Source organism: Manacus vitellinus, unplaced genomic scaffold (assembly GCF_001715985.3).
Source record: "Manacus vitellinus isolate BGI_N305 unplaced genomic scaffold, ASM171598v3 scaffold_10_pilon, whole genome shotgun sequence".
Classification (NCBI taxonomy): Eukaryota; Metazoa; Chordata; class Aves; order Passeriformes; family Pipridae; genus Manacus; species Manacus vitellinus.
In genome coordinates this window covers 292,352-311,875 of record NW_021938838.1, presented here as the reverse complement: position 1 = coordinate 311,875, position 19,524 = coordinate 292,352, and the positions used below count along the sequence as shown (strand labels likewise).

Sequence of the window (19,524 nt, the reverse complement as noted above, 5' to 3'; positions counted from 1 at the left end):
GGTGCTGAGGGAGCGGTGCTGAGGGACGAGCGCCTTGGGGCCGCACCACAACATCCACGCTCGTGTGGTCGTGGTGACTGCTGAAAGTAAGGCGCATTTGCTGCAAAACATGTCTAAAAATAAGTAGCGCGCGAGGGGCGTGGTCAGAATGGTTTAAAGGAAAGCAAAAGTTCTTGGAAGAACTGGACGTTTTAGTATTAAACAGTCAAGGGAGTGGGCATCTGATCAGTCAACACCCGAGTAACGTAACAGGTAGTTGGTACAGAGTGTCCCTGGGATCAGGCATTTGGCAATACTGGAAAAAAAAAATCATTAGACCTCTATACGTGTCACAAGTACAGGTAGACCTGTAATTACAGTAATTTAAACCAGAAGGGTTGTAGGCCTCTGTGCTTCAGCAGTCCCGGTTAGTGGGGCTGTGTGCCCGGACTGACAGGTCATGGGCGGGTGTCCGGCTGAGGGGCAGGAGGGGGGGTGTCCACAGAAGCAGAAACTAAACAGAGACAAAAACCGGAACTTGGAACCAGTTCCAATCACATCTCATGATCAGTCATGATTGTGCTGATGGGCAGTACAAGGTTTCCTTGATTCACTTGTATATCTCCTCCTGCTGAGGAAATACACATTCTGAACCAGATGTTATCAATTTGTGCTCAGGGTAAAGCTATTTCTGATAAGGTTACTTTGCAACAAGGGCACTACTGTGTCTACTTCACAGCTCCCTACATCACTCAGTATGTCTACTAATTTTCAGAAATATTCCTACCTCGAATGCTTAATACACTAACATGAACAATGTCACAAATGAAGATGTGGGAGTAAAAGACAAGTAGAAGTACACATTATCAGGTATAAAACTGAAACTTTTCTTACCTCACTGAATTCAGTATTCAACAACTTTTGTAATTCCTGAAGAGAGGCATGCCAGAGGTCTGTGCATGAAGGCAGAATCTGGTAAAACAGATACACAGCCTATTGACAGGAGTTTAGAAAAATGATGTTGGCTTGGCATTGACATGGAAGGAGAGACATCTTTCTCCTGAAATCAGACCAAGGAGGAAAATGCAACAAATCATACAAGGAATCTAAGGCCAAGTCTAAATCTAGACTTGCCTTTTTTCTAGGCAGCACCTAGTGTATTTTTCTAGCCACACCTCGTGTATTTACATTCAACAAACCCAAAGACAGGTGCTTAGTCACCATGCAAGTGGTGACATGAAATGACCTCCTACTAAAGCAAACTACCACGTGTGCAAGTATGACTGACTAAAACCAATTGCAACAGGGAAGGTGGTGTAGGAATTAAATGTTACAAAATGCAGAAAAAGACCTTATGGAAGGGTAAAACAGTATTTAAAAGAAAACTTCTTTCAGGCACAGTCATTCTCTCATACTCAAAAGCCTCAAAATGCACATGTCCAAATAGTCTGGCCAGGATCACTTGTCCTATGACACAGGGTTCATGGGATGACAGCTGTCAAGTCTTCTACATCTCGTGGGTTCCCTTGGGTGGCATCAAAGCAGTTTTGGGACAGATTTTCTGTGCCTTTTAGGAGACAGTTATTATGATTTTTTTTTTGTCTCAGCCTAATTTCACCCTCTGTCAATTTTGGACAAGTTCATTGCCTGTTGTCTTCTTTCTGCAGAGCTGACAGAGGAATGGCCCCTATGATTTTCTGTAAACTTGATGCCATCTTCCCCTTACCAGAAGGCTGGTCTTCTGCTGCTAAGACAGTTCTGCTGTAGGCCTCTCAGAACACAGGCCTTTTGATGTACACACTGCATTTGTCAGCATTTACAAGTATAATTGCTCCTATTTGTGTCCTTGGTTATCACATATGTATCGTTTCTGTAAGCACTGCCTCATGGATTCTACTCAAGATGTCACACAGGCACATTTCCATACTCAATTCAAACCAATCTTAATATTTACTTCACAAATCTCTGTGCTGTTCTGGCAGCTGGGAAGGTCTTCACACTTCACTAAAAATCTTTACATCTAATTCCTTTCCAGGAGAAGTCCACTAAGCACGTAATAGCTACTCCTCCTGCTCTGCAAGCCCAGGCTCTTCAGATAACAGTCTTTCAGCTGATGAATCAAGTAGTGTATGTTAGTTATTTCTTGATGTCTCCTTTTGGGAGGTCAGGACTATTCACATTCAAAGACATTACATTCAAAGTAAAATAAGCTTTTTGCCTTTGGAAGGTTGTTTAAGTATGCACAGCAAATTTCTGTTTGCACATTGAGTCCCTGGTCCTGTTGTCACGCACACCAACAAACCCAGGCACCTGGACATACGGCATTGCTTTCCAGGAGATGATACCCTGCTATTAATTGAGTCAGTGCAACTATTGCCAGGTGCTGTTTTGTTAGAAGGGCAATCCAGCTCTTTCTCCACAGAGAATGACTTGACAGCAGGGCATTTGCAGATTAACAGCAGTTCAGGAACATGACCAGTCATTTTCCAGGGCAAATTCAAAAAAATACCAGAACCAACTACACATCCGAACTGCCAGTAAAATGCCAGCCAGCTTATTATTATACAAAGTACATGCTTTGTACTGCTTCCTTCACATGTTTTCTATCCAAAGGTGGCTAGAAATGAAAAAAGAAGTTATTACAGTTGAAACTACTGATAACAGCAGTACCGCATCTTTTTCACTTCTATATGAAGTGAAAAAAACATTATCCATACTTCAGAGGCCAGTTTGTTGCCACTGTAGGGATTTTTTTTAATATGCGTAATCTATCTAATAAGAAAATATTCATTTCTTAAAAAAAACCCCAAACACCACCATAAATAAAAAGTATTAAGCGCCAGAAACTACAGTATCAGTAATGTTATCTTTGTTTAAGTCTCCATGAGGGCTTGCACTGGCAACTTGACAAAACCCATGAATTGGATATGAGTTTGCACTCTGGTTACTTAAAGAAACAATCCTTTCCAGAAATCTACTATTTGCTTAAATGTCTTTTATTTGATTGAACAGAATTCTCTGTTTGCTTCTGATCCTTGCCATTTAGGTAGTGTTTGCATTGGCTCAAATCCCCTCAAACACGATTGTGCTGAGCTGGACACATTAGGAGAAAACAGCCAGTTTCAAAAAAGATGTGAAGACAACCCGAGTGTTGTCACACTGCTCTGTACTTGCATATCAGCACAGTAGCTCAGTCCCAGGACACGATGTGACATGCATTTGAACCGGGGCTGCAAAGACACTTCTTCCTTTCACTTCTCCTGCATCCTCAGCACTTCACACTCACTTCCATATTGTTCCCCACAGTGCTGCTCAAGAGCATCAGGATGATAAACAACACTTGTGTTCCTCATTGTCTTTCAGGCTAAATTTGGTTGCAGTGTCAAACAGTGACCAGAAAAAAAGAGAAGAGGGCAATTGGGTAGTGGGAATACAGAAATGCAGGCTCACATGATCAGAGCCTACCTGTTCACCAGGGTAGGATATCCACAATTAACAGATCCAGTCACTGCCATCTCTCCTATCTTCAAACCTTTAATCCATATAACAAAGATCATATTACTCTTTTGGCTCATGTTTTGCCCTTGCAAACTGTCCATGTAATAGAGCTTCCTAGTAAATTCTGAGGATTTAATGACTAAGAAGCTGAATTCAGAACTTGTGCTCAGTCAAAGAGGACTTTATTAGAATCTGGGAGTGAGAAATTCTCAGCAAGAATGCTGGGACTTAAGGTACTGGGAGTTTTACTCAAGATTTACTCAGAGTTGGTGTTCTGGGTTGGGCCACCAAAGAATTTTGAAATTGAAGCTAGGCAAAATATGGAAGTTTCAAAAAAATAAATGAATGGTGGCACAGGAAGATGGAAAGAGCAGATACAGTTTTGTGTAGGGTGAGTGTATGAGGCAAAGTGTTGAAAATGCAATCTATGATGTGATGAAAACTGAGTAGGTTGAACCCTCAGGGATAGTTTATGTCTTGCACAAGTTCCCACAAATTACAACACCTTCCCAGCACATTGCGTGAGCTGGAGAACCTGACATTTTTTGCTGTGCAGACAAACTTGTACCCTCTGAGGCAGAAAGGTGATTGTAATCTGCAGGCAGGATACTTTTCAAGTGAGGAGAAGATTTGGAGAGAAAGCAGAATTCAGCATGATGTTGTGAGGCTTAACATGTCTTCCAAGATGAAGGGTGGTTGGGGAGGGCACAGTGACATGAGTCAGGCAGCAGCACTGCAGGATTCTAGCACACATGTAATGAAAAGGCAAGAGACCACTGTTTAATAAGCACTTCCAGCCAGTGTCACACCTGTTTGGTATCCCAGCTGGGCAGCCTGTCAGGGAAATTGCTGAGAAATACAGGGCTTAGGAAATCTGCTAGCTCAAAGCTGCTTCTGGAGAGACACAACACTGCTGCTGCTACATCCAACTGATTACTGCCAGAATGAACCCATTTCTGGAAACACAACTGTATCCAGAAGAACTGAAGGTGGTGTCAGTAATTTAGTTATGTCTTGAGGGGGATGCTGGTCTTTGTCTAGTCTCCTTAAGATTTCACTCACTCATTTTCAGTGCTAAATTGTTCCAACACCCAAGGATGGAAAAAATCTGACACTGATCATATTTGATGAGAGTGTCCAGCCTATAAGAAACAATCTGAGAGTTCCTCTTTAGTGGGTGCATTAAAAAATGAGCCGATGAGAGTTTACCTGAATTTTAAGGAATGTGTAAATTTTTTTTCTTCATTTTATAGTTATGGCTCTTGGGATCTGAAATGTATGTGCAATCCCATTAAAAGATGCATCTGTTGAGCAAATGGTCTTCTTAGATGTGGACATGTAATGTACATAGATCGCTCATTTATTTTCTACCCTTTGAATCCAGATTATCACATTAAAAACTAGATACAAGTAGGAAAACTGACTACAGTTAAGATCCAAATTAGACAGACACACATTTTACCAAAGTTTCTTGATTAACATTAAAACCCAAACAAAATTAACAAAATTACAAAATTAATTGTTTAGATCTGAGTTTTGATTGTCAATATATGTAAAAATAAATGCCTACAAATGCACAGGCACTTACTGTACCATCCTTTGGGCATATTGAGTTAAAAAGTATTGCTTGATAATTCCTGTAAGCACATAGTTCCATTCTAGACTGAGGGGCACAGGCAGTTGGGAATGGTTAATCATGGGAAAATGCCTTAATCAGCAGCATCACAAGTATCACCATGTCAGGCTGTGTCAAATGTGTCAGTGCAAAAATACAGTTACAGGAAAATTAAGGTTGGAAGTGATTTTGAAGGTCATTATTCTAATCCTTGTGTTCAAATCATAGCTAGGAACAAATTTGGATCAGGGTAGTTTTTCTGTTGGGCAAATAAGTGGATATAAAATGAAAATTCTAAAAAATTCCACCATTTCATATAGCATATTCCTGGTATTAACACTGAATAAAGGGCATTTTGAACAGGGGCAGTGAACTAACCTGTCCTGCTTTAAACTGCATGATGATGTTCTAGAGACATCTGTGCTTGTTAGAAAGGAGAAGCTTGCCAAAGGCTATCTGGACATTGTACTTTGAGAAGATGGACTGAGTGGAACAATTTTTATTTTTTTTTAATTCATATGCTAAAAACAGCTTGAGACACTGTAAACGTTTCTGCATGCTACACTGACAATAGACTAACACTCTCAAGAGTTTCTTCATGGTATGGTGGAATTAATTTGGCTATCAGTGCTTGGCAGCTGGAATTGAAGCTGCTCAGATTGCAGCTATAGAAGCAGTAGAAGATGGGTACTGCTATCATGTGACATCAAAACAAATTTTCTGCTGAAAGCAAGAAATATATGAGTTTTCATGTGGCAGATAAATTGGTCTCATGATTTCCTGTAAAATGTTCTAAGATTATGGGGCAATTTCAACTCTTGTGCTTGGACCTTATCCCAACATAACTTGTAAAAACAATTTTGCTGTGTTAGTGTGTTTTAAAGGAGCCTTGATTAGCTGCAGAAAACAATTCTCTCAAGACTTCTCTCTTACTCTCTTCTATGGGATACTTCCTCATTTAGACAATCTGCTCGATAGTACTGATTTTTTCTTGTTGTGTTTACACAAGATGATTGTTCTCAGATGACATAGAAGGACTAATAGTGTTCAAAATGTAAGTTAAATTTTTAAAAGTCTATTTAAATTCTGGTTTTATATGCTTTGGGGTTGCCTTCTTGACATCTGTATAAACTTGTATAGAAGTTAGTATTACATGATGGCACTAACCTAGAAAATTCAGTCTAACTCTGTTCAATGCCTCGACCAGAGGACTAGAACATGGATAAAGTTTGTGACTGGATTTGTGATTTGTCCTGATGGGGGGATCCCTGGTGCCTTGATCAGCAGATGCTCAGCAGCAGTGTCTAACACCACACATCCCTGCTCAGACCTTGCAGCTCAAAGGACAGGAACCCAGCAGTCATGAAAAAAGCATCACCACACATTTGCTGTGTGGGAAAAGAACAGATGTTAAAGAGATACCGTTCAGCACCATGGAGGATTAAATGCTTCCCACACAGTGACACAGAGCGAGACACAAAGCTACCAAGAAAACAGTAACATACACAATTAAAGCTGCCTCCCATACCGTGCCAAATAATGGCAATGGTAAATTACACTTCAGTTTTAGTGGTTTAAGCACAGAATAGGATACACAACAGACAGAGACACAAAGCTCTACCAGATAGAGGATAACCTATGGTTTAAGGATTATAAGGTAATTGCATCACGTGAGGATTTCTATGATTGTGGAGCATCTGGAGTAAATGAAGGAAGAATGACACAGTGACCTTTGGAACAGTCTTCTAAATGCTAGAGCACAGACTGGCATTGAGAAAGACAAAACCTAATTATTATTTTTGTGGTTTGAATGTAAACTAAACTAATCCACAATTTAAAAGAAGAAAAGAACACTTTTGAGTGCAGTAGGGACAGGCAAGCTGTCCTCCTTGTCACACTGCAGCGGGGTCAAACAAATAGACTTGAGATGGGGGATCTGAGACCCCCATGTGGCTTGATTTGTTTTGTTTTCTCTCATCAGCACACTGTGGTTTAATTGAACTCTTGAACTTCAGTCTGTTCCTCTGTCTGAAAGAGAACATAAAAGAGCTGAATGAAGAGATGATGAAAAGAATGAAGGGATGATGAAAAGCATGGCATGATTGCTGTACAGGGTACAGAAAGGGATATAGCTGCATTCCTGTGTGCAAGAACTCTTCAGGCTGCAGCTCAGAAATGACAACAGATGCATTGTTAAGTCAGGGAATTGTTTAGTCAGGGAAGGACTGTGGAAAGGGTGAACAGGGATCTGCTGTTCGCTGGTTTTCCAGCACATGAACTTGGTGAGCCAGAGGAAACCAACAGGAGAGCAGCAAACAGACAGAGTGAGGAGGTTCTTCACACAGCAGGGATCAAAGCTGCAGTGCTACAACTTCACCTGAGTTCAAGGATAGGCCTAGGAGTTCTACAGAGTCCACAACACTTTATTAAACACACAAACCCCATCCCTGATTCAGGAAACTCCTCAGCTACAAATGACTAAATGCCAGAGAATATGTGGGGCAAGTGTAGTCACACATGGCTTGTTCTTATATTCTTCCCTAAGCACCTGCTTCTGGCTGCTACCAGGGACAAGATCCTGGGCTAAAAGGACTTTTTGGTCTGACTCAACACTAGAACATAAGAAATAAGACAGCCTAAACCCAGATCATGTTATTAGGCTCAAGATTCAAATGTAGGAATAATGTATCAGATTACTTTAGAGTCTATTAGCCATTTCTCCTATTAAAATCCATAAATAATTATATTTTTTAACTAAGAAAATTGTGCTAGCTTTTCACTTTCTGCCAGTGAAAACACATGCTTCATTTGATGGAGAAGTTATAATTGTTCACAGCCATTTCTAATATTGTATAAAAATTCTGCAGAAGCAATAGATCACATTACAGAATGATAAAAAATTACCTGTGCCTGAAGATTGCATATCTTACACTTTCTCCATACAATATATTATGGGTGTGCTTAGTAAAGAGCTGCCACTGACTACTCTTTATTTCAGATTAAGAATGCTTGGACAAGATCACTCTGAAGAGCAGCGTGGTGCAAAGTGCAGGTTTCTGGAGCTGTGCAGAACAGCATGGCAGGTATGGTAATTACTGAGTGCTGAGGGCGTGGGCATTGCTCTCCAGGTTTCTTCAGCTAACACACCTCGTAAGCCTTTCTGATTTCAGCACAGTTAACCAGCCTCCTGATAGAAGCCACAAAACCAGGGCTTCATGTCACACTAGAACCCAAGCTAGTGGTATTAAAGGAAATCAGTTAGTCTTGAAAAGTGCTCAGATCTGCTGAGCAGGGTTGTTTCATAACATGAGAGATCACAATTTGATCTGCTTTTCAAAAAGACTACAAGAAGACACAAATGGAAACTACACTGAAGGAGCAATTGTTAATATATTTACCAAACTTTCCAAACTTTGTTCCTTCGGAGGCATAGAAAATTAAATTTATTTAATTAAAATTAATGTTATTTTTATTGCAGAAGGATTTGCCCTTACTGTATCAGTTACAGCAGAATGTAACATTGGAAATGGATATATATCAAAACAGAACTAAGACAGCTAGAAATAAGAGTATTTAGAAAATAATGTGATCTACAAGACAAAAAAGATATTGTGATTTTTATCTATTAATTTAACAAAAAAATTAGAAACAATATTGAAATTTTAGTCACAACCATCCAACCTCCTAATGCAGGAGAGCCTGTTCTGTGGAGACCCGCGGCCTTGAAGCCCCGTGGTCTGCAGGCTGAGCCAAAAAGCAAAGGTGGTTCCCCAGTGCCGCCCTGTGTTGGAAATACAGAACTACACGGGAGAGCCCTTGACGTCAGATCATGGTCCAGGAAACAGCGTGTGCTCGGGTAACGAGCGAAACAGCAGCAAAACAAGAGCAAAACAAGAGCAAAACAACCTCTGCGGCTGCTGCACATGCACTGTGAAGTGTGGGTTTGTGTTTTTAATCACAGGTCCGTCACTAAGACATGCACTGCGAAAGACTTTCATCGCTCTGATGAATAACAAAAAGAGACATCGATCATACGGTAGAATAATCCCAGTAAACAAGGTAAAATGGCCATAGGTTTAGCTAAACAATAAAAAAACCCAGCAAGTAATATTTGGCAGCAAGTCGTCCAGGTAGTATTTGTCATCACTAATTTATTACTCAAAAGGAAGAGTATGTAAATGCTGTATTTGATGTACCCAGTAGCATTGTAGTGCCAGATATGCTTGTGCCAGATAAGGATTTTGGCCAGCAACAGTTTGCATACATACAAATAGCAGGTTAGTGACAGCTGATTCAGGGCAGGCCAGAATCTCACCTTAAAATGTAATGCATCTACACATTTCCTGTTCAAAACTTGTACTGTAACAAGAAACTAAAATTGTGTACATTCATAGTAATGTTGAGAAAATCTTAAGTTTTTCATAATCTCTGCATAATTGTTGTTCGTATTCCTGCTTATAGTCAGAATTATAAATATAGTTAACACCTCTAATATGATGCACCTGGTATGTCTGTACTAGGAGAATATTTCCCCATGGTTTTCACCGTGGAAACATGTTCTGACTGCCTGTGATCAGTCTGTTAGGGCAAGAGAGGTGCAAATATGTAAGCATGTATGGTGTACATACAACAGGAGCCTTGTAAGCACTTCCCCTGTCAAAGTTCTAAAGCAGTTTCCCTGAGCTTAACAAGAAGGAAATATTTTCTCTAGCCAGTCATATAAAACTATCATTATTTGCCACTGGGCTGAGTAAAGAATACAGTTTTTTAATATCTTTAGAATACTGATTAACAACAATGTACGCAGCACAGAATATTTCAAACTTCATAGTGCAAAGTACACATCTTTTATTACATTCTGGAACTGATCCCAGAGCAGCTCTTCACAAAGTTATTTTCTCTGTGGTAAAGCAGCACTGAGAGTGTTCTTGCACTTGCTGTCACAAAGTGTTTGCAAGACCACAGAAATGTCTGGGGTGTGTCTTTTCCTACACTGCACTTTCCTTTGCAGTAATTGCAGAGCAGAGATGTTAACAGCTGCTTTGCACCTCCATGAAATCCCATTTATATAGGAGAGAAAGCAACATTTAGGTCAGCTGTGAACTAACCCATAGTTTTCTGATCAAGGCAAAGTGTGTCATTTTCACACCATTGAATTAAGCTTTTTGTAAAACATTTGTACAAATCCTGCAAATACTACCTTGATTCAAGGCTGAAGAACTCAGGGGTTCGGACTAGTAACTTCCTCCCCTCAGCATTAGCAGGAAACAAGGTTATAACATCAGTCCCAGCTTCTCAGCAGACACATGGTACTGGGGAATCATTACTGCACAGCCACTTGCTAGACAAACATCCAGGGGATCCTCCCGAAGACAAAATTTAAAGAGGATTTTCAAAGTCTTTTTGGCACAGCTGTTGATATAACTTATGTGTTACGGGTTTGCCATGCCTGTAAATCCTTACAGGGATGCTCTTGGCTGCATGGAGGGGTGGATGCACTTTGTGCAGAGGCTCTGACCCAAAGACTCTTAGAATCTTGAAGTGAAATTCTGATTCTCAGAATAAATATGCAATTATAATTTATAAATATCAATTCTAATTTACATTTGGTGGTGCAAAGACAGCTGTTTGAAAATGCTCAGTGGTGGTGTGAATTACAGAGCGTCCACCAGAGGGAAGCTCATGCATGCATTCAAAGTGAAATAAATCATTTGAAGGACGAGTGAAACACACACCTGATATTTTAGCCAAAGCAAATTCCATTCAAAGTGGTTTGTAGCAGTAACACAGACTTCACGAGCTTGGAAATTTTTCAGAAGTTATTTGCCAATCTAAAGGTGACAGACTTACAGGAACTTTCCTGTGTTGATGACCGAGTTGTTGCACTACATGTAATATGCATGCACACAAAAAACTTCAGGTTGTTTTTTTTTTAAGCACACAGATGCAGCCTAATTTCACTCCTGTTGATGAATTAGACCAGAGCTGCTTGGCCTGAAGTCCAGATTCGTGGTTCCATTCGTTAAAGCCCCACCCACGTTTGGTCACCAGGGTGAGTAAGATCCTGGGTTGTTCAGCCACTGTTGTGTTTTGTGTGTGATTGAATATACTGTGTTGCTCCCCCTATTAATGGAAACATTTGCTAAATTTTCCATAAAGTTTGTGTACTACTAATGCAAATTTGATGACAGTCAGACACTTTTAGAGAACATTGAAGACTGCTGACAGTCTGCAGTTTTTATAGTGAGCCAGGAGTCACACAGAGCTCTTCAGAAACATGCTCCCTAGCTAACATTAACTCTAATGTCTGTGATATTTAGTCTAATAGCCTGTCTTCAGAGTCTTATTCAAGCAAAGCTTAGTATTTCAATACTTCTCTGGGATCTTTTTAGAAACAGAAATCCCAGTTCAGAGATTCATTTGTTTTCTTGTTCAAATGAAAGACACAGCCAGAGGCAGAGGCCATCTGGCAAGCAAACTTCAGCTGAAGTGGAGAAACATGTTTTGGAAAACTGTAAGGACAGATGCTTTGGAAGTTCAACCACGCACCACTGGATTAGAACTATACTAATACCAATGGTTGTACAGACAACTGCTCTTTTCCAACAAAAGATGGACTTTACTTAAAGAACCTGCCAGCCCCTGTAGCACTGTGTGGCAAAAAGTACTAGGCATCTCTCTTTGTTATTTTTTTTTCCAATGAAAATTTGCATCTTAGTTTAATCAAGATAACCCACTGGCAATAAATTAAGAAATAGCCCTTATGAAGTTACTTCTGGAGAAATAATGTGCATAAAGGTGATTTCATTAGAAGAAGCAACATTGCCCAGAACTTCCTCCCATTTTCACAAGTGGTTTTCAGAAATTCCCTTTAGAATACAAACAACTTGGTTGGGATTTTCCCCTACCCAATCTTAATTAAATGTAGTTAAAAATGAAAGGAACTGGAATCATGTATCAGATTAAATCCAAATTAAAATTTATTACACAAATAGTATTTTGAAGATATAATACTTCAGTGGAGTTATTCTGGATTTGCTTTTGATCTCATTATACTCTTACGAGATCAAAACCAGCTAAGCTGATTTGGGGGTGATGACGTTGCAATCCTTTTTACATGGTGAAAAATACTTTTCAACTTGATATTATGCACTACATTTGCCAGGTTTGTAAAATTAGGGAAATAATCTGTATCACATTCTTAAATTTAGAAAACCTATGCATAACTCCTTCATTTCTGTGAATCTTTTTTCATGGTAAATACCCTTCCAGTTTCACTTCTATGACTCTTGAACATTTCTCTTGTGCTGCTGTTTTAGTTCCTCCTTTAACATTTTAGAATTTAACTTCAAAAGAATATGTTTTGAGATCAGGATAACAAAATAGGTTCATATTCTTTGGCCAGACTCTGAAGAATTTGGGACACATTCAGGAGGAAAACATAGTCATATATTTTCCCTCTGACATGGAGCATTTCCTCCTGTAAGCCTGTATCCAGACTGGAAATCCTCATGGTTATTGTTTGGCTGAAGAATGCCAATTTCCCAGAGAATTCGAAATACAGGTCCAACCCACTTTATTGTACCAAGACAGTCTCACTATAGGGCAAATGTTGATTTCCTCTATGCCAATGTATTTCTAAATTGTGGTTGACTGTTTTCTGCTGAATTAAAAGAGGTGACAGGAAGACAGTAAACACAACTTTTTATGCTTTGAAACAGAAATTCCTGTCAAACATATAATGCACATTTGTAGTTTATCTGCCACCCCTCTTATTTTTTTTGTTTCTATAAAATAAAATGTTGAGTTAACTCATGTGAGCAAGCTCACAGCTGTTGATTAGATCAGTAACTTCAACAAAGTAGTGAGTTTCTTTAAATAAGGACTGCTTAGAAAGACCACCAACAGGCTTCAAAATCTGCTAAAGCATGATGGATGTAAAACTGAAAGCAAAGTCAGATGCTGCCCTGTATTTTTATTTTTGCTTTGTGTGCGAAAATGCACATCTTCCTAAACAACAGGAACTGCCCTATGTGGTCAGATGTGTGTAAGAGCGAGCATTAGGATAGGAGATCATAGGCCACACTACCCTACAGAGCAGCAGTTAGAGAACTTGCTCTCCAGTAGCTCACTAACTCCTTCAGAATAAAAGCAGGGCCCAGAGCAACCAAGAACTGAAGAATTTCCAGAATGAGTCAAGCTGAGGAAAGCAGTATCCACTCAACATGGAATATTGTGAGGTCAGTAGTCTGCATAATACTGAGCTTGTCATTTATTATTGGGACCCCTGGAAACTGCATCGTCATCTGGACTGTTTGTAGAAAAATGAAGCAAGTGTCTCTTTCAGTGCTGCTGATCTTGAACCTGGCCATTGCTGATGTCCTCGTGCTGATCACTTTACCAATCTGGATTTACTCCTTTGCTCACTCATGGGTTTTTGGAGTCATCTTCTGCAAAATACTGGTTTTCATTATTTACTGCAGCATGTATGCAAGTATATTTCTAATTACAGCACTGAGCTTGGAGAGGTTAGTGGCTGTGTTTTACCCTTTCACAATTCAAAGATACAAAAGAAAAGAAAAGATTTCTTTAATCATGTTCCTCATTTGGTTCCTGTCTATTACTTTTGGCATTTCTGTCATTCCCTTTCAAGAGACAGAAGAAACGAATGGTCAACTGCTCTGCACGTGTCGCAGCTACTCTTCTAACAGACAGAAGGTGTCCTATCTTCTGCTGGAGACTCTTGCAGGTTTTGTAATCCCTTTTTTCATTATTTGCACTTGTTACGTGTGCGTAGCCCGAAGGATAAGCAGAATGACTTCCCAGTCTAAGCAGCGATCAGGCCGGCTCATTGCCAGCATCGTGGTGGCATTCATTGTGTGCTGGTTCCCTCACCACCTCTTCAACATCCTGGATATTGTTTCCATCGAAATAGAACTCTCTCATGAGGAAATGTCTCTGGCACTGGATGAAATTGTAGACAAAGGAGTGTACATCTCTGGAGCACTTGTGTTCATCAGTAGCTGTATTAACCCTCTGCTTTATGCTTTTGCTGCACGAAGATTTCAGAATCACCTGAGATTTGCCAAGATGTCAAAGCTGTTTGAGCAGATGAGTCAGACTGTGACAGAGGAAGACAAGAAAAGAAGTTTGGTTGTAAACAAACAAGAAGATGCTTTAGTAGGCACAGAAAATCTCTAACAAGGAACTCAGTGGTTAATCTGTGTCATTTCTTCAGTAGTCCTTTCTCCTCATACTCTAGTTTCATTTATTAAGCAGTCCAGGGAAAGCTAGAGACGGATAAAAGCTTTTTGGTTTGTTTTTTTTCTTGTGTGCTTTATAAGAATTGGTACTGACAACCTAGTTCAGTTCATAAGTTAATATCCACATCATGAAATAAGCATTATTTCACTGTTGCTGAGAACCTCAGCAAGGTGGATAGAAGCTCAAATTGTAAGGAATACAGCATTTTTACTTTCCATTGTATTATTTCTGATTTCTAGGAAGTCTGTGAGCAGAAAATAACTCCTTGTGGAAAGGAAAGGCTTTGAAAATTTAAAACTAAGTTTTTCTTCAGAAAAAATCGTTAGATGGTCAAAAATCCTTATATAATCTAAAGTTTTAAGAGTCCATAGTTAAATTCTTGATATGGGTAAGAAGTTTTAAAGTACAAAAATGACATACTCTTCTGGATAGATGGAAAATCTAAAGCTATTTTTATTCATTATTTAGGTTTGAAAATAATATTGTTGTTTACACAGTCAAGCTCCTTTACTGCATTACTTCATGGTAATAAGTTTGAAAAAGTCAAATGTGAAGTGTGATACATCTCCAGAAAAAACAGGAGGTATGAGAACTCTGTGTTGTGTGACAAATATGATTACAGACTGCATGCTATATTTGATGTCAAACACATTGCATACTTCAGAGGCAATTCAACTATTGATGTATTAAATATATGTACTCTGAGTATCCTCCAAATTTTTGATTCAGTTAAGCTTCCAAGATGTCTATTAAATTATGGAGGAATTGGATCAGGCTTAGGTGAGAAGGAAGGAGAGATCCTTGATACTATTTGTAATGTCTAAGAAAATATGGTAGCAGTACAAAGTATCTAACATCAGAAGAACTTCACCTTGCAAATATAAGTGTTACTTTTTCTTCTCTTGTAGAATAGAGTGGACTTCACCATGAGAAACCCATAAATTTAGTACTTGCAAGGACTTTTGTTAATGTGTGCAAACTCACTGTGAAATACTGCATGTTATCAAGTGTTTACTTTTGAAGTTTTATTTATTTCAATTGTGCCTAACATTTTTATGCTTACTTTTCTTAATTTTTAAGTCAATAATTTGTAATAAGATACAAGATAACTACTGATTAAGAAACATATTGTAATTTCCTGTATCTTGTTCTGGACAGCTGCTAAATAGTTATGTTACTCATTCTTACAAAGAAATTACAAATACTAACTAGAACTTAATTTTCCAGGTCTGATTATGTCACAGCCGAGTATATTTAAGTTGTATTAATTTAACTTGTAGACTAAAATAAACATGGGAAAGTAAAATCCTTAGCTAATGGGAAAATACTTCTCTGAACTTTGCATATGTGTTATTCCTGCTTGTTATCAAAAAGTCATTATTTCTTCTCAATAAGAGAAAAGTCCACAGCAGAGAGGGCTTTCCTTCAGTAGGATTCCTTCACTGAAATTAAAAAAAACTTTAACCATACCTTGTTTGCAGCAAAGAGTAAGAAACAGATGAAACCCTTCAGACTTTACCCCATCCACCTCCAACTCTTTTTTCATCCCACTAATGCCTCTTTAATTGTTATTAGTACATTCAGTATAACAACATGGCATTATCTCACAAAGAAAGCAGTAACTTTAGTTCTCTACCCCATAAAAAGTTGTATTTCCCTGTGTTCCTGAGGCAGGAGTCACTTGCTATTGAACACCCCAGCACAGGTGAGACTGTGCCATGGGCACGGGTGAGACTGTGCCATGGGCACGGGTGAGACTGTGCCATGGGCAGTGAGCCCTGCACTGCACTGCAGCCTGGGCCACGAGGAGCCAAGCACTGCACAACTCACAGGGGAAAGACCCAGACAGACTTCAGTACAGGCTACCTGACCCGAATTTGCCTTTCTGTCAGGCTGTGCCCTATACCTAGCATGAATTTTCTGCCTCAATATTCAGTTCACACACTTTCTCCACTGCTTTTTACTCATAACTGTGCTATTAAAGTAAACCATGTGATCTGTTCAAGGAGCTAGAGCTGTCTCTTATGTTCTCATTAATGGCCTTGGACAGCTGCCTCCAGTAATCAGGCATCTTTCAGAACTATGTTTCTTTTGAGGGCTGTTTGAGATGTAGTAAAAGATACTAAAACAGCAACCTTAACTTATTTCACTTTTATACAGAACAAATAGAGTTAATTCTTGCAAATGTTGGTATGCACAGATAAAAGCCCCACCAACTTAATATTTTTGTTGCCACAACTGTAACTGAGCCCATAAGAGCCCATGTCAGCAGGTGGGGACAGTTCCCTGCTGCCTCCTTTAACAGGTGGACACCAATGTACCAGGCCTGCTGCTCCAGCTGTGCCAGCATGCTCTGGCACCAGGCAGCAGGGACTGCAGTAGGCCCATTCAGCCAGTGGACCTTCTCCTTTCCTAAAGTACTGAATCCCAGCCAAACCTAAGGTAGCATAGATTGGGTCCAAAATGCTGCATCTGATGATAACGATATTCATGCTTCTTGTTGGCTGCCTTACAAATCCATTTGACAGATTATATTGGAAGGCTGGTAGAAAACAAAGATTTTCCTTGATTGTTCAACCTAGATCAAAATAGTGACTATCAAAATAGAAAGTGAGATCAGTCTTGCTAGTAACTCTTGAGACACTTACTCTCCTGGAAAAAATGAGGTTTCGTGTCATTCGAGTTGCTCTTATCTTTCGTACTTACTAACTGTGCCATCCCCGTTTATGAAGTGTGTCTGTGTGCTTGCAGTGCCCAGCTATTTCTCATGACACAGCAGGGACGGAGGCTGAGCTGAGAGAAGGCCACTTCAGTCACCTGAGTCAAATCACCTCAGGTTACACTGAAATACAGGGAACAGAATGGAATCAATGCAACACTGCTTAGAACACTGAGTACTAGGAGGTGACCAGGTAGTTTAAATCTGTAAAAATTAATAATCTTCTAACATTTATCTCCTAACATTAAAGTCTTACCCAGTCTGAAACTTGCTGTGAACATTCCCTGGGTTTTCACTGGGAATTTATCATGTTTACCATAGTAGGATCATGCTGCTTAAAGTGAATTCATGCTGTATTCACAGGATTGAAGGAAAACCTGAAGAATTTTTAGTTCATAAATAGCAAATATACAAGAAGGATAAAAAAGATCATAAAGAAAAAGCATCAGCATTACACCTTTGCTGCCTGCTGACATCAAAGCATTTCTGTAAGCATCATGGTAAAAGAGTTATATCAGATATCTGGGTTAAAACAATGGAGCTTTGTGTATCTTTAGAGGCTACTGATAATTTAAGAAGTAGCACAAGGAATATGAGAGATCCTTATTTGAGGCAGAAACAGGGAAACTGCATTATACTAAAGAAATCTTTTTTTTCCTTTAACAAAACCATCAGATCATTTTCTAGGAAGAAGTAGAGCACAGTTAAGAGCCATTTTAAAGACAGTTAAGGCTGTGGTTGTGAAACTCTTAGGCTTACTATTAACAGGACTAAAAGAAAGATTTGCCTGCAGTACTTGTGTGAAAGGAATAATAGAACCTGAAAGCTAACAGGTGGCACAGAAACAACATAGGAATGCAAATTCTTTCACGTTCAAGCAAGAGTCTGGTACAGAATAAATATTTTAGAAGATGCAGAATTAACAAGTATTGACAGTGGTGAAGATTTTCTCTACAGGTTTTTCTACAACTCTTGTATTACTCTCTTTTCTGCATGTATTGGGAAAGGGGAAGAGGAAGGAAAAGTTGTTGGCTCCTTTTTGAGTAGAAAAGCATGAGAAATAAGTCAGTTAAGATTATTAAGAACCATATGGACTTAGAACAAAAGTGAGAAGTTCAGCTATGAAAGCTGAGTATAAAAAGAGAACAGACGGGGAAGTGAAAGCTACTCTGTTGCAACACAGTTTCAGATTTTTGTAAATGCTTTCTTGTCAGATCAGTTAATCACTAAAACAGTTCTTTGTTAGAAAACTTCTCAGTGTGATCTGCACTGGTCGTTAATAGGTTAAAGAAAAAAATCCAGTTATACAGAGTTTAGAGACAGAAGCCTGTCCTCTGAGAGGGCGAGTGGCTTGTGCTGCCCCTGTTGGCATTGAGAGTTGGGTGTGACCAGGACTATGACCACTGGAATTTCAGAGACTTTACAACACTGTTTACAGTCCTAAGAAAGTTCTTGCACTGATAGGTGTGGAGATAAGAGAATCAGATGCAATCTGATTCCTTCATGTGTTCTTTCCCCTTAAATCAATTATTTTAAAAGTCATGCAAGTGGTTCTTAGTAAGGATTCAACATTTTAAACCAGATTCATTTAAGTCGAAGAAAGGTTCGGGTTAGAAAAAATTATTTTTATGGAATGTGTCAAATCAGTGATTTAAATGATGGAATTAACAAAAAAGATGCACCAGAATCTTCTAATACAGGTTAAAGAGTCACAGCTCTTAAGTCAGGATTTTATACCTCTGCTACGACTGCAAAATCCATTTATTCTTCATTTAGTAGAAATCAGCTGTTTAAACTACAGCTTGATTGCAAAAATAACTGGATACACTTCAGTTTTGGCTGCAATTGTGTAGGTACTAACAGTGAGAACTGTACTGAGACATCTCAAAACATTAGTGTGTCATAATTATGGATGTCCATAAAGTGAAGGGGATGTCCAGATGGCTTTAAATCAGAGGATTATTGGTTTAGACTGCCCCTACTAGATCTTAAAGTGAAAAAGCAGACTTTTCATTTTTGCATAGCAGATCTGTTTATGATGTGGCACATTACATAAAAAATTCAAGGCTAAATATTTCATTTTCAGAGACTTATGAATTTGAAGCACTACTTATGGCCTGTCATCAGCCTGGTAGTGTCACCATAAAAACGACCATAGGAAAAGAGCTGTATGAAGATCATTTCTGGTCACTGTATCAGTGATGCTGTGGGAAGGTGTGGCAGTGTGGACAATCTGAAAACAGGTTATAGATTCTGTATCTTAGCTGCACTGCAAAACTTCCAAAGTTACTGTAATATTACATTCACTGTATAATTCCCTATTGAACTTGGCCAGTAGTAGCAGAAACTTAGAAGTCATGGACACTATGTTAAGCATTGTAACTAATGAATTATGTTAATGGCCATTACATTTAAAAATATAGCCAAGAAGCTTCAGCTGTGCTGTGGA

General features: G+C 39.1%; 1 protein-coding gene and 1 long non-coding RNA gene across 2 annotated transcripts in view; both read left to right on the top strand.

Moving 5' to 3' along the window:
- The first annotated feature begins 12,904 nt into the window (after positions 1-12,904).
- On the top strand, positions 12,905-15,651 carry LOC103766372 (leukotriene B4 receptor 1). The gene has a single exon (XM_018086642.2). The coding sequence runs from the start codon at positions 13,283-13,285 to the stop codon at positions 14,291-14,293; it is 1,011 nt and encodes a 336-aa protein (XP_017942131.1). The 5' UTR covers positions 12,905-13,282; the 3' UTR covers positions 14,294-15,651.
- Positions 15,652-17,231: 1,580 nt separating this feature from the next.
- The window catches only part of LOC108641346, a 32,657-nt gene continuing 30,364 nt past the window's right edge, over positions 17,232-19,524 (top strand). The window contains exon 1 of the long non-coding RNA XR_001921915.2: positions 17,232-17,268. This is a non-coding gene — a long non-coding RNA (uncharacterized LOC108641346). The remainder of the gene's footprint in view (positions 17,269-19,524) is intronic.

Excerpts from the sequence above, each read along its gene's own strand:
- LOC103766372 (XM_018086642.2), top strand. The coding sequence starts at position 13,283 with ATGAGTCAAGCTGAGGAAAGCAGTATCCACTCAACATGGAATATTGTG.